This window comes from Acomys minous (genome assembly GCF_964271855.1).
Source record: "Acomys minous genome assembly, chromosome: 18".
In the NCBI taxonomy this organism is placed as follows: domain Eukaryota; kingdom Metazoa; phylum Chordata; class Mammalia; order Rodentia; family Muridae; genus Acomys; species Acomys minous.
The window spans coordinates 54,409,529-54,424,190 of record NC_140501.1 but is presented as its reverse complement, the minus strand read 5'-3'; the positions used below and the strand labels follow the sequence as shown (position 1 = coordinate 54,424,190).

The following is a 14,662-nucleotide window of genomic DNA, read 5'->3' as shown; positions in this document are numbered from 1 at the left end:
TTTAAAAGGTCAGCGTTCCTTGCAGCTGCCTGATCTGGGTGTTACCCTCACAGTGTGTTCTTGCCACTCTGAGGTGCCTGGCTAAGTGTTGATGCTGTCCTGACAGGACAATCCTGGAGCAGGTTGGGTGTTTGCAGTGTGATGTGAGAGCGTTACGTCAGAATGACTCGGGTATGTGGGCAAATAGAGACTGGCTGATTGATGACAGTGGTTAAGGCCAAGTGGTGTTTGTGAGACTATTTCTATTCTTTCTTTCTTTCTTTTTTCTTTATTTTCGTTTTTTGAGACAGGGTTTCTCTGTGTAGCTTTGTCTGTCCTGTCCTCGAACTCAGAGATCTGCCCGCCTCTGCCTCCTAAATGCTGGGATTAAAGGTGTGCGCCATCATGCCTGGCTCGACTATTTCTATTCTTGTTAATTATTCTATACTTGTTTTTGATATTCTTTTGATGAAAATGGAAGAAACAATGAAGATGAAGTTAATGACAAAGACTCGTTTTAAAGACCTTGGTCATAGTTAACATGCCTGAAAACATAACCACCCACACATAGGAAACCACACCAGTGCACTGGGTGACTGCACCTTTCCAGGCCATTTCTGTTGAGCATTGAGAGAGAAGAGGCCAAGCCTCTGGCAGTCTGTTTGCCATATTGCTTGAGTTGAGGGAACACGGTATGTTTTTGTTACTGTCCTAGCAGCTTTCCTTTTTTGTTGGGGATTTCTTGGGGTTCCTGAATAACTTGGAGAAAATGGTGTTCTTGTTTCCACCTGCTCAGATTTGGCTTGTGTGATGGTTCTGGCTTGGTGACTTGGTTTCCCCAGCCTTTCCTATGGACCACAGAGAGGCGTGGCCGTTGCCTGGGGTTTGGAACAGTTTATAGTCCTCAGACTTTGAGACACACACACACACACACACACACACACACACACACACACACACACACAGTGTGTTATGGCATCAGGAAGCCTGATTTCCATGGCTGTCAGTTCCACCATAGAGAGACCTTTGTTTTCTCTTGTGACTCTGGTGTAATCAGCTTGTGAGTACCACCTTAGGCTGTTGCTTTTGCCCCTGAGCCAGGAGGATAACTGCTCTGTCACAGATGCCTGTGGACAGGCAGATGGCAGCAGATAAGAATATTACAGACCCTGTGAATGGGGGTCACAGAATAGCTCCTCATTTCCTGTGGAGGGCCCCGCAGTAGTATGGTCTAAAACAGAGCACTGTAAAGATTACTAGCTCATGAATGTGTTTATGTCATATGTTCTTACTAGTGAGAAAAGAACCACATTTCTCCCAGAATGAAGGAACAGGCTCACCCTGTAGCCCAGTAAGGACATTGCCTATATCATTGCATATAAATAAAATGGTTATAAACATTTATAGGAGAGTTACTTAAGGCAGACAGTGTTTAAACTGATAGACTAAAGGCCAAAGGACCTATTAAGCCCTTAACCACAGTAGTGGTTACACAGTGACACAGCACAGGTCCTAGAACATTCTCACAGTGGCAGAGGAAACAAACTACATACCTGTGGTGTGTAAGTACTGTACACGCATGCATACACACATGCACGCATGCACTTGGGCAGAAATACTCTATCTTGATTTCTCTACAAGAAAGTATTTAATGTCCAGGGAGTTGATTCCTAACGGATTTCAGGCCAGACTTGTGATGCTAAAAATGCATTTTGAAACCATCCAGAATTATCTTTCTGTTATGTGTTTCTTGTAGGCAGTCATGGGGTCAACTCTAGTTTTCTCTTAATCCAATTGCTGCTCTCAGCTCTGTGCTGAGCTCAACACTGTAAGTTACGCTGCAGATCAGCACTGAAGGGTAGAGTATGAAATATGGAATCCCAGACATCACAGTAGTGTGCATTACCAGAGCACTACAGTTGGTCAAAGAAGAGCGTCCTTTAGCCAGCTCCGGTCTCCTTCCCCTGTTGTGGTCTCTTATCATCAGAGTAGATGTCAGTCTTGGGAGCAAGAGTGGCGTTAAGGGAGTGTCAAGTGGGTAAGAGTGGAAGAGGTTGATAGGACTGGGGTTGATGGGGCTGTGAGAACTTGTTGAGACCCTAAAGAATTACATTAGCTCTGTGGTGTGTGTGTGTGTGTGTGTGTGTGTGTGTGTGTGTGTGTGTGTGTGTGTGTGTGTGTGTGTGTGTGTCTGTGTGTGTGTGTGTCTGTGTGTGTGTGTGTCTGTGTCTGTCTGTCTGTCTGTCTGTCTCCATGGCCTTATTTACTGAATATTTCTTATTTACTGAAGCTCTTCACATGTTAAAATCAGAATTGCTTCACCAAAATTAAGTTATAAAAGAATTACTTAAAGAGCGTGATTATTCCCATCACTTTAGAGCCTAAAGGAAATCACTCTTGGGATAACTCTTCCAAGTAAAAATGTAAGACATGACCATATTGAAGTGGTGTTTTTGCTTAGTTACGGGATGCTTTACCTCTGTTCCAAAAAGATTCTAATATTTATTTATTTATTTATTTTTATTTAGTTTTTCAAGACGGGGTTTCTCTGTGTAGCCTTGGCTGTCCTGGACTAATTTTGTAGACCAGGCTGGCCTTGAACTCACAGAGATCTGCCTGCTTCTGCCTCCTGAGTGCTGGGATTAAAAGCGTGTGCCACCACCACCCAGCCCAAAGAGATTTTTAATAGGTGCAATGAAAAGGGATTCTTTATGACTATTACTAGGCAGCTAGATACAGAATTAACTCCAGCTTGTTGCTAGCTTTGGTACTGCAAAGCTAGTGGCGAGTGGAGACCATCTGCAAGGACAGCACACAACATGTCTGTTGTCATTCTTAAAGCCATTTTAAAGGAGATGAAATTTGTATTAAGTTAATAAGGCAGCGTGGTTGTCATCCTCTGAAGTGGTTTTTGTTGTGTGGTGCTTTTTGAGGACCTCTTGCATGCTAGGGAAACGCTCTGCCACTGAGCTGCAGTCCCAGCCCTCCTCAGAAGTTCAAATCAGCTGGTACCTTGAGCAGGGTGGAGTTAACAAAGCTTCCTGGAACTGCCATCAGCCCAGCTTTGGTTCAGGAGATGCCAAGCATGAGTCACCCTTCAGCTGCATTAGAGTTGCCTGTGGGCTGGAAATGACACGGGCACATCTTTTTATCTACTTCTTTGTCACTTTCCTCATCAAAATCAAAGTCTTTTACAGAAAGCAATACACACACACACACACATACATACACACACACACACACACACACACACACACACTTGATGGAAAAGCGGGGGCAGACAGAAAAACCACAGGTGGATGTGGAGCCTGCAAAGACCTTCTAGATAGACTCTTGCTCAGTTGGCTGTGCCTCTGAACCTGGGGCCCCTCCTAAAATATTGAAGAGTTTTGTTTTGATTTTTGAGTTCTGCCTCTTAGAACAAATAGTCTCTGTGTGGAGATCCAGTTGCAGCCAGAGCTATTTTTCCAGGTCTTCATAAGTCTGATGCTGAAGTTCAGTGAGGGGGAGAACATTAGGAATAGACTAGTTAGTCTTGGGAGGCTCCAGGTGGGGCCAGGTGTATCTGACCATGGCAGAAGTAAGCCTTTTCTCCTTTAGGTCTGAGCTGTTTGAGAGAGCCCAGAAAATTCCAGAGCAAACATTTGAAAGTCCCCTTAACCCATGGCCTCTTTCTGAAGTGCTTTTAATGGGCGGCTGCTTTTTTTGATTTTGTTTTCTCCCGTAGCATCTCAGTAAAGGGGGAAACTAGCATAGCTATGCAGGTCAGGGTGATTGCAGAGTCCTCACTTGTCCTGTTCGTGGGTGGGCGTACGGGTCAGGGTGACATGCATGTCTGGTGAGGTGTGCAGGGGGAGGAGATCCACATGGTGGTGGTGGTGTTTTTGTGCCAGCTCAGGTGCTGACAGAGAAATGAGAACCCACCCTCTTCCTCCTCACATCTGCCCCTAGGAAGCAGAGCCAGCTCTGCCAGGGTGCTGGGATGCTGACTCTGGCCAGTGAGGCTGGGAACAAGTGACTGTGGGTACTTGTCTGCCCTGAGTACAGGGACCTGTGTGGGGTGCCATGGTCTCTTTAGCGTCATTAGCTCACAGGCCTGCAGTGTGCTTAGGCTGTATCTGAATGTTGTCTGGACTTGTCATTTATTTATACTCAGTCTTGAGCTATAAGGCAGGAGAGCCACTGCTGCTGTTCAGCCTTGGTGGTGATATTGGGCACCAGGTGCCAGGGGAGCCCTGAGTATGCCTCAAGGAACAGCACAGCCTTCAGTTGTTACTCGATAACTGTCACACAGCCCGGATGTTAACTGCAGATCAGCCGCTCAGTTTCCTCAGGGACACAGCGTGGCTGTGTCAGCTGCCAGACAAGAGAGCCTAGGATATTAGAATAAATTTACTCTAAAATGAAGTAAGTTATCTTCAGAATAACCTTGTATGAACTTGACACCATGGACAGAGCTCTCAATGTCTCTTCTGCTGATACTCTCTGAAGCTACTGACCTCAGTGTCCAGACATCTGACCATAATACCCATAGCACCTAAAGTGGGCAGCCTCCCAAGAAGGGTGATTAAGTATGAATGCAAAAAAAAAAAAAAGAAAAAAAAAAGAAAAAAAAAAGAAAGAAAGAAATAAAAGACTCAAGTCTGAAAGTAAGCATGTTCTCCATAGGTGTGTAGATAGATGCCCAGTTAGTGCTGTATTTCTTCTTGCCCTGATCATGTGCCTGGAGTCTGTGTGGTTTTTTTTGTGTCCTAATGAGTGCCAAGAGAGAACAGCATTGTTTTGTTTTGTTTTTTTAAATGCCATCAAGTGCTGAGTGAGTTCTCGGTGGTGAACATGATCCAGATCACTTAGGGGTTATTGATTTTGTGATCAGTCCTTAAGTTGCTGCTAAAAGCAGATAGATTCCTAATCCATGTAGGAACCTGTGGGGCTGCCCGCCTCAGTCTGTCTTGAGCCTTAGGACTCACAGTTTCCACTCTGCTTCTCAGCAGTCCCCAGGACTTCCCAGTTAACCCTTGGTCAGTTGTCTGCAGAATTCTCGGTTAAACTAATACTAAAACTGTTACTTAACCCCAGTAAGAAAAACCTGAGTTATCACAGAATGAAAGGGAAGTTAACATGACTTACAACTTGGAGCTCAGCCCCATGGTGCTGAGCGGCTACTTCTCTGGGCAGAGGCGGCCATACCCTATTCCTGGGCTCCATTTGAGACATAGGAGTGAGGGTGTCATCTCCAGCCTCAGGAGCTGGGGCAGAATGTAAGGGGCATCTATTTGTAATGGAGCAGGGACAGCCCTCCCACCTGTGTTGAGGAGGTGGCAGGATGCAGTGGGCTTGTTGGGGGCCACAGTTGTAAAGTGGAGAAGAGTCTGCAAGCATGAAGGAGGTGATAGAATTGGACTTTCATCCTAGAGAATAAAGCTTTTTTAATGCTGGTAGGTTTTTCTTCTGGAATATTTTATAATTTTTTGTAAACTTATTAATTTGAAACAAAATGACTTATTTTTGTCCTTGACAGGGCCGGTGGGAAAGTCAACAGGATGTATCCCAAACACTTGTTTCCAGGGGAATAGCTCCAGGTCCTCCAGCTCTCTCTATTTCTCCCCAAAACAACCAGTCTCCTGATCCTGGTAAGTTTTCTTCACCTGCCAATCACTGCCATGAAATTTGAGCATCTTTCAGAAAAAGGTTAAATCAGGATGTCCTGCTAGGTCCACAGGCTACTCAGGTCCAGCAGAGTTCTCTTTGCCTTAGCATGTTGGGTGGCATTGGCTTGGAAGGGTGACTTTACCCTACATTCCTCTGATAACTCGTCCTGTGACCTTCTTGTCGTCTTCCTCAGCTAGTTTGTTGACACTTAGGGATTGTACACATGCTGTCCCCTATGACCATTAGCTTTTACTTCCTCATACCTGTTAGGTTTTCGTATCACGACTGTTGGCCTCACACAACGCCTTGGGAAGAGGCCTCCTTATCTTTTCTGCGTGATTGGTAGCGCTAACCCCTTAAATGTTTGACAGCATTGCCCAGTAAAGCTGTCTGATCCTGGCCCACTCTTTGTGCAGAAGGCTTTCAGTTATGACTTGGGTTTCTCTAGTGTGCTATGAGTTAGACTTTTATGTTCCTTATGAGACGGTTTCCAAAGTCCTGGTTTCCAAAAAAATTTTGATATTGTCTAGATAATTGTTTACTCTTATAAATGTTGCAGTATAACTTTGTTCTTTTTAAGATTTATAGCCAGGTGTGGGAGTGTGGGGTCGTACCCCTTTAATCCCAGCACTAGGGAAGCAGAGCTGGAGATCTCTTAGTTTGAGGCCAGCCTGGTATATGTAGTGAGACCCTATCTCGAAAACAAACAAACCAATCTCAAATCACAACAAGCAAGCAAGCAAACAGGAACCTAGCTCTTTTTCCTCTAGCACAGAAGTTAGTCCTTCTGTTAGTGACTGACAAGGAGTGAGGGTCAGTCGCCTTCCAATACTGGCAGGAGCTCTGCCCATTAGAGCATCCTGAGGGCTTTAGTTAGTGCTACGTATTGGTGGATGCTGGCCCTGACAATCTTTTTCTAGTAATAATTTTAGAGATGCCTTTACTGGTTTATACCTGCTGACTTTGCTTCCAAATGATACTTGTCAAATGCATAGAGCAAAAGTTAATGTGTCATTGTTTTTATTTCATCCTGACCCTTTCCATTTCATTAACAGGACTGGGAGGCTTAGCAGCCTCTTACTTGAACCCAGTGAAGTCCCTGGTACCACAGATGCCAAAGCTGCTGAAGTCTCTCTTCCCTGTCCGTGATGACAGAAGGGGCAGACAGTCATCTCCCCTTGCACACCAGGTAAGGAAGCCACAGCACACTTCCCTGATGTGTCACTGGCACTGTGCTGCTGTTCTGCAGCTGGAGGTAGAAGAACAGTCCAGTGAGGGCCTTAGAGCCAGCTTCTGACCCTGGGAAAGCCTGTGGTAATGCCTCTTCCTCTCTTTTCAGATAACAGAGCTGTTTGCACGTATTGACACTCCATCCTTTCTGCTCTAAAACAAAAAAATGCCAAGTCTGCTACTAATGTGATTTATGGTGATATCACTTAGTGCAACAATAGTCAAATTTATGAAGCTGCACTTAGTGTTGTTTGTGTTGCCAAGTAGAGAGTGTAATTCTATTTTTAATTCTTGATTTCATTTTTCTTTTCAAACAATCTTGAATCATGGCTCTCCCGCCCCCCAACCTCCTCGTCAGTGGGCAATCAGTTCTTTGACTCAAAGTGGCCACTTGTCTTCTTTCCTTTTAAAAACTCTGTCCAGCAATGGGCTAAGTATCAGAGAAAACATTCTAGGCTTTTCCAAACAGTCAGGAAGCTGCTGCTATGCAGTAGTGAAAGGAACCCACTTGGAGATGCAGTCTGTAGACATGTAGGCTTTAGCTCAGCAGAAAATGATAAATGAGGTTTATTTATACTCATTCAGAAACACAAACCATGCAGGTGTAGTTGTTGAAGTGGGTCCTTTGACATTAGCTCCACCATATTTCAAATGTCCGAGGGGCAGGAATGTAGGTCAGTGGCTGTTGGAGGCAGAGCATTTCTTAAGGGCTTGTGTGACAGCATCTTCAAGAGAGAGATGTTGTCATCAATAAGCTGTTCTGTATGTAGAGCTTCCTGCCCAGTGTGACACCAGCTTGCACATCAGTACACAGAACAGATGGCAAAATGAAACACAGCAATTTTGGAAATGTTTGAAGTGCACTTAGCTAGTCAGGTCAAGGGTCATTTGACAGTAACTGAGATGTATCTGTGAACAGAGGGCTCAAGCAGGCAAAGCTGACTTTCCCAGTGGCTTGTCACTGTGCATGCATGCTGTTTTAAACTTGTCATTGTTTCACCAAGTATGATTTGAGGGTCAATCTGAATTACTAAAGTAGCTTTAAAAGAACTGCCCTTCCTGAGTCTGCCCTGGTGACCCAGAGCCCACCTAGGGACAACCACCATTTCACTTGCATTCGGTAAGCACCATGGGGCTTTACATCAAGTTTGATGACCGTGGTTTCTCGGCTACTCTTGAGTGCAGGCAGTCATCTAGATGGAAGGGGGATGGCCGTCATGTTGAAGATGAGTGGCTTTTGTTTAAGCCACTCCCAGTTCTCAGCAGAGCAAGTCAAAGCACTGGCTGCACATGAGTCTCACTTGTGCTCACATTGTTCCTGGGCTAAGCCATGAGCTCTGGATAGGGGAGGAACACAGCCTGTCAGAGACAAAGCCTGATTGATGGGAGCAGAAAGGCACTCTGTCTTGTCCAGGTGTTAAAAAGAAAGAAAGAAAATATAAACACTGGCCTTAGTGGCAATGCCTGGTGCTGTAGCTAAAATTTTATCTGTGATTGGTGAAAATACCTTCCTGGGAAAGATGTCTCCATATCCTCAAGGCTGCAGTCTCTGTTCTCATCTGCATAAAGCTATCAGCCTGTGTCACCAACAGCATGGCCTTTTTGGCAGCCTTTCCTAGTCTGGGTGTCCAGGTACCTTCTTGGCTCTCTGTATTTATTTGCCTTTAACCAGTCTCTTCCCCTGGGAAGCTCATTTCACTCCATGCTTTAACTGTTCAAATGAAGCAGCTGGAGCTTACATTAGTGTGGTTTGAGACCTTCTGGAAATGAAACAAAAAACTTGTGTTCTTACTGTGGCTTATAGCGCCCTCCTGGATTGACTGCCCTCCTTTTACTCTGTGTGTGCTCCCCTCCCTGCTCTGAGTTGTTCTGAGACCCTATTCTAAGACATTCCACTACTGCTTTATCTTCTTCTTCTCCCCCCCCCCCCCAAGACAAGGTTTCTCTGTGTAACTTTGACTGGCCTGGCTTGGACTTGCTTTGAAGACCAGGTTGCCCTCAAACTCACAGAGATCTATCTGCCTCTGCCTCCCTGAGTCCATGTGCCGCCATGCCCACCCACTACACGGAGCATATTTCATTCTGTTTTAATACCTGCCCTATTTTCCATCATGGCGGGCCCCTCGGTCTCTCCTGCTTTGGTTTAGAGCCATGTTGTCATGGAAGCCACTCGGTAGAAGCATAGCTAAGTTAACAATAGCCTTCTCTATGAGCCAGATAAAAACAGCTGCATCTACCAGATATACAAGTCTTTTTCCCGGGAATTGCTAGGTTCCTGTTTGTTGGCTGTCTTCCCTCTAGAGTATAACTCCAGTGTGCAGGGCTCTCTTGCCCTGAGTTGTTCTCATAAGTCGGAGATACAAAGTTGTCTCACTGTCTGCCTGTATGCAGATAGAGATGTGGCCCTGTATGGACATCTGCCATTTGTATAGAGACAAGCACAACTGAGTGGGGCTTGAGGTGACAAGACGTATTCGTGAACTTTCTCTCCTAGGTGAATGGATAATGCCAGTAAAACAAGTTCCCGAAGCCCTGGTTTTCTTCACTGGGATTCAGTTACCCAAAATGCACCCCCCCTCCCTCAAAGCCCTGAGCCACTGACTCAGCCTCTCTCCCCCTGACTGTCTGCTAAAGCTCTGTGGGATGTAAATTATAATTGTAAGTGACAGCGTCAACATCAGTTTTCTCACAACTTGGGTCAATTGAAATGTGCTTTGTGCTGCTACTTCCTGGGTGTGCATCCTTGGAAGTGGGGTTTCAGTGCCAGTGGGAGGAGAGTGGCCAGAGTGCCAGGCTCCTGTATGGTCCTACCTCCTCTTTCCGTTACTTTACTCTCTTGAAAATATGACTGTACACCTTGTGATTGAGGTTTTGACTGGAAAAAATATTCTTCCTTGTGGTTTCTCCAAAAACAGGGTCATCTTTTTGTAATCTTGTCCTCCGACCTTCTCTGTTCTGCTGATGGAAGCCAGGTCAAGAGTGGTCCCTGTTCTTGAAGGCCTACTCCAGTCTTAGCAGTTCTGGGCTAGTCTGCCCACCTCCTGTAGGTTGTGCCTCCTCTGGGGTAGAATGGCATTTTCACAGGGGTCACCTGAGACCATAGGAAAACACAGATATTTACATTATACTTCATTACAGTAGCAAAATTACAGTGATGAAGTAGCAACAAAAGTAATTTTGTGATGGGGGGTCATCACAGCATGAGTAACTGTATTAAAGGGTGGCAGCATTAGGAAGGTTGAGAACCACTATAGGCTTTCCTATAGACAGATTGATGAGAGCATTTTCCCAATTGAGGCTCTCTTCTCTCTGATAACTCCAGCTTGTGTCAAGTTAACCTAAAACAATCCAGCGCAACCACTGCCTAGGATCAGCCCAGAGTGCCACCTGACACTGTTGGGTTTTTTATTGTTTCCACTCTTGTCAACATAGTCATTCTCTTCATTATTGTGTCAGCTAAAAAATATACAAAACACTTAAATGTGAGACTTCAAGCTTCACTTGTAGAAATTTGTTTTAAAATTCACAGGATTCTATTTGAGTAGTTTGTTTTTAAAACTTACATTTTAGCCATCATCTGCATACTTTTTAGTTATAAGGTGTTAGCATTTGAGTCACAAACAAAATGTTGACTATATAAGGTCTATAAAGAAGCCTCTCTTTGGCCATCAAGCATCTGGCCAGCACAGTGCATCTCCACATTGGTCACTCCCCCCCCCCCCACTTCCCCTTATAAGGAGGATTTAGTGGCATCATGAGCTAAAGGGACTGTACACACCTGTTGCCTGTCTGTGTCACCAATCTTGCAACAAAACAAAACAAAACAAAACCTCCACGGCCAATGCTTGATGACCCTGCTTGCTGCTTGGTTCCACCGTCACTCTTGTGTAGGCGTCTGTGTTGGCAACAGCTTAGCTGGGCACAAGCACCCTGAGGTTTTATTTGCTGCTACTGTCTGTACAAATGTTCTTTAAGTAAGCAACTGGCCCATGTTGAGATGATTAGAACATCATCCAAGATGAAACCCAGAAAAAGCCCATCAGTGAGCATGCCTAGGAGGACGTGTCCCAGTTCTGCAGTGCAGAAGAGTGGTACGCTGTTAATGTTGCTGGGATTTAGACAGCACATAGAGAGCAGCACTCGTTAAGGCTTGCAGTATGACTCCAACCTGCGTACCATGCTCAGGGACGCAGAGGCCCTCTGTCATTGGAACCCTTTCCTAAGAGGAGAGGCATGGGATGGCTTCCCATCTCTGTGAGTCCTCTGAAGCTTCGAGTGGACAAAAGAGCATTAGCCTTCAAGACTGCTGGGAACAGAAGCACAAGGTGGCATTATTTCAGAGAAAATGAAGTGCTCTGTGAGGAAGGATTGAGGGACTGGTTAGCTGCCTGTCGGGACCCTGGTGCCAACACCTCAGGAGAACAACAGGGTGACTTCGCTGAACTGCTAGCACAGGGATATGGGGTTGAAATTAACCAGAGAATAGTGACAACTGTGAGAGCACAGTCATCATAGACAGCTGGTGCTCCCTGCAGCAACCCACAGACTCCTGTCACTCCTCGGGTTTAAAACAAGGTGTTTCTGAGAAGAGAAGCTAACTCAGGTGAGGTCTGAGGGTAGAAGAGGCCGTGAGTCTCTTCACGTTTCCGTCATTCCACCACAGGGCGGCTCAGTGGGAGAGAAGTGCAGGTTATGATGAGAGAATGGATACTGCCAAGAATCCTTTCATCAGTGTCCTTGGCATCTACAGTCAGGAGCGCTCTGTTCCGTCCCTTAATGCAGGGCAGGGCATGGGCACTGGTAGGACGATGTCTGGTCACTGCTTCTGCTCCAGAGAGCGGACCAGATGCTTCTGGTTCCTGGCTCTGCAGTTCCTCACCATCTTTCCTTTTGTGATGAAAGTTCGTAGCTCCTTTTTTTTTTTTTTTTTACAAACATGATTCTTACAGTCTGTAAGTTGTGTGCAGTCTTCTTTGTGTGAGCATATTCATAAAGAGTTGGCTTCTCATTTTCATGGAGAGCAGTTCTGGTTGTAATCAGTTTCTGTCTGAGTTCCAGAAATGCAAAGAAACTGAACGGAAAGAGGTGGCAGCTGACAAAATTGCTGTCTTTGACCTTCTGAGGCGCATTTAGTAGCGAATCTGAAAAATAATGAACTACAATTAATGAAACCCACACCCGTGTTCAAGTGTGTTTCTCAGACAGCACATAGAGTAATTGAAAGGACTTCCTGCTCTCTAATTAGTCAGATTGAATTAATTTGCTGTGATAGCTCTCTTCACATATCTGGAAGTCTGTGTTCCTGTGAAGCTGCTGCTGTGCTTCAAAGCCTGAGACTCCAAATGGTAGCCCTGATTATTCTAGGGAGTGAAAGGGTTAACGTCAGATTGACTTCCCACCAGCACAGGTGAGCTCCCTTCTGGCCTACTGTTCTGCCTCTGTCCTGTTGGGTAGTGTGGCTGTGCTGGCTGCAGGGGTCTTTGCTTCTGCTTCAGCCTAGCCACAGGTGCAGCAGGCCACTGTCACATAGTGCCACTTTGTAAAGGAAACTTGAGTGGCATGTATGCTTAGCCCCTCCATCAGACCCAGAGCCTCAGGGTTAGTGCATAGCATGAGCTGAATAGGTTTCAGCTGAGTTTATTAAAAATACCCAAGAAAAGTGTTCATAGAATCACTGAATCAGGAACCAGACAAACTGTAAAGAAAGAGCCTCTTTCACCCATGTTTCCGTGTCCTGCTTGTCCTTGTTTTAAAAATGGCCATGGCAGGGGAGATTGTGGACCACTTCAGAATAGGGAGTTAGAAAGTCAAGCCCATGAGTTGGAATGCCCCCCAAATGGGTCGCAAGGCAGATTCCAGACGGCAGTGGGAAGACTGTTCAGGTATACATAAAGCCCTTATGGGGATTATTGCTTTTCTCAGAGATCTCATCACCTCCTGTGATTGACACTTGGATCCTGTGATTGACAGAGCTATGGAGAGGTAGGGCAATAGTGCCGTTGACAAGGACCTGCTGTGATGAGCTCACCCTACCCACCCCATGTGTGGTCACCTAGGGAATAGTTGGTTGGGTCATACCTTCATATATGTACCTTGTGCTGGTGACTGGGTAGTCCAAGGGCACTGTGTCTTTTAGAACACCTACTTCTCTGTTTGAAATAGAGCCACCAGATGGCTAAAATGCTGGCGTCATCATGGCTGACACACTCCATCCACATCAGCCTGACACACAGAGTGTAAAGCGGGAGGTAGCTATGGGAACATGGGTGTAGCAGACACCAGGCACTGAGGGTATCAATGTCACCATAGCTCCAGATGCCCCTGGGTGAGGCCAGAGCATTCCCTGAGCATGCCTCTGCCCTCACTGCAGGCAAAGCCCCTCCCCTTAGACACAGGCCTCCATTGAGGAACTTATGGCCTGTCCTCAGTAGTGTGTGCGTCTGATCTCACCACCAGGCACTACGTTTATCAGACTGTTAAAAGCTAGCCATTTCTAACCCCCTCCACTCCCACATCTAGACTTTGCTTAAAATTCCCTCATGTCATCAGGAAGGTGAGATGTTGACTTCTAATTATCTGTAGCAAAAATAAAACTTACAACTCTTATAAGACTAATTTCTCCTGCTTGGACTCAAATAATTGATTAATATTTATACAAGTAAAAGATGAGTACTATATTAATTTAGGCACCATTTTCATCAAACTCGGAGTAGTAGGCAAATGTTAGAAAAGATTTGTAAATATGAAAAATGTACATGAATATTCAATACAGTTTAAAGTAATTAATTTTTCCTGTGGCCAACCTCTCTTGTCCCCTTTACCTGGCCTTATGTTTTTATTCTCTATGCTATTTGCTATGTAACTGGTGTACATGTTTATTCATTCAGAAAACATAAAAACAGCGCTCATTGCTGTCCTTCTAAGAGTAGAGTGCAAGATGTTCCTTTTGAGTTCTACAGACAGAGGCACGAACAGTGCAGGGTCCTGGCAGGTGCTGCCAACTGTGTGTTTGCAGCATAGGGGAGGGAATGGGCATTCATGAAGCCAGTGCCAACACTGAGGGCGAGCTGCGATCTCAGAGATGGCTAGTGCCATTTCCCTGAAACAGTGCCAGGCTGTGGTGGCTGAGCATGGGTCTGTTGGGTCTAGCGATGCTCAGCAGACTGTACAGAGGCTCCTTGCATCACCAGCTCAATCCAGCCACAGTGCTGTGGGCTAGGCTATGCTCCCTGAGCCCTGGTTCTGGAGCGGGAAACAGATAATTATGTTCACTCTTCTCGTGGGACTTCTTAATATTTATGGTTGTGAAATACTTTGCAGTCATTTTTTATTAATAGTTACCAGATGTGTCATAAGGATTAATGAATTTATGATCTGAAATGTTTTGAGCTCCTGAAATAGAGGCGATGTCTGTGCAGGGAATATGGAAAAGAGCATTAAAATGCAAACGGTCGAGCTTGGAGGGTGGAACTAGTATGTGTGAAGGAACAGGGCTCACATAAGGCCCAGTGTAGTTTGTAGATGTAGCTGGTACCTTACAGTGACTGCTGAATTTGTCACAGGCCATCAGTTAAACATGGGAGGCTCAGCACTCCCACCATGCCTACATATGTGGATGCACACAGTGTGTGGGGTACTGTGCCTGGCTCCTCTCAGCCTGGGTACTGTCTCTAACTTCTCCAGCCTCCAGACACTCATCTCTTCCCATACCTGAACTCTGGTTTCTGTTTTCTTGCTATCCAAGTTTAGGCCCTCACCACTGAAATATGTCTTAACTGATCCCCTCACATCTAGTGTCTTC

General features: G+C 45.5%; 1 protein-coding gene across 3 annotated transcripts in view; it reads left to right on the top strand.

Moving 5' to 3' along the window:
* KIF13B (kinesin family member 13B) overlaps positions 1–14,662 on the top strand; it is a 154,317-nt gene that overhangs the window by 127,943 nt on the left and 11,712 nt on the right. For all 3 annotated transcript variants that reach the window (XM_084767180.1, XM_084767179.1, XM_084767181.1), the window contains 2 exons: positions 5,501–5,612; positions 6,687–6,820. In XM_084767180.1, coding sequence (XP_084623306.1) covers positions 5,501–5,612; positions 6,687–6,820 — 246 coding nt within the window. The remainder of the gene's footprint in view (positions 1–5,500; positions 5,613–6,686; positions 6,821–14,662) is intronic.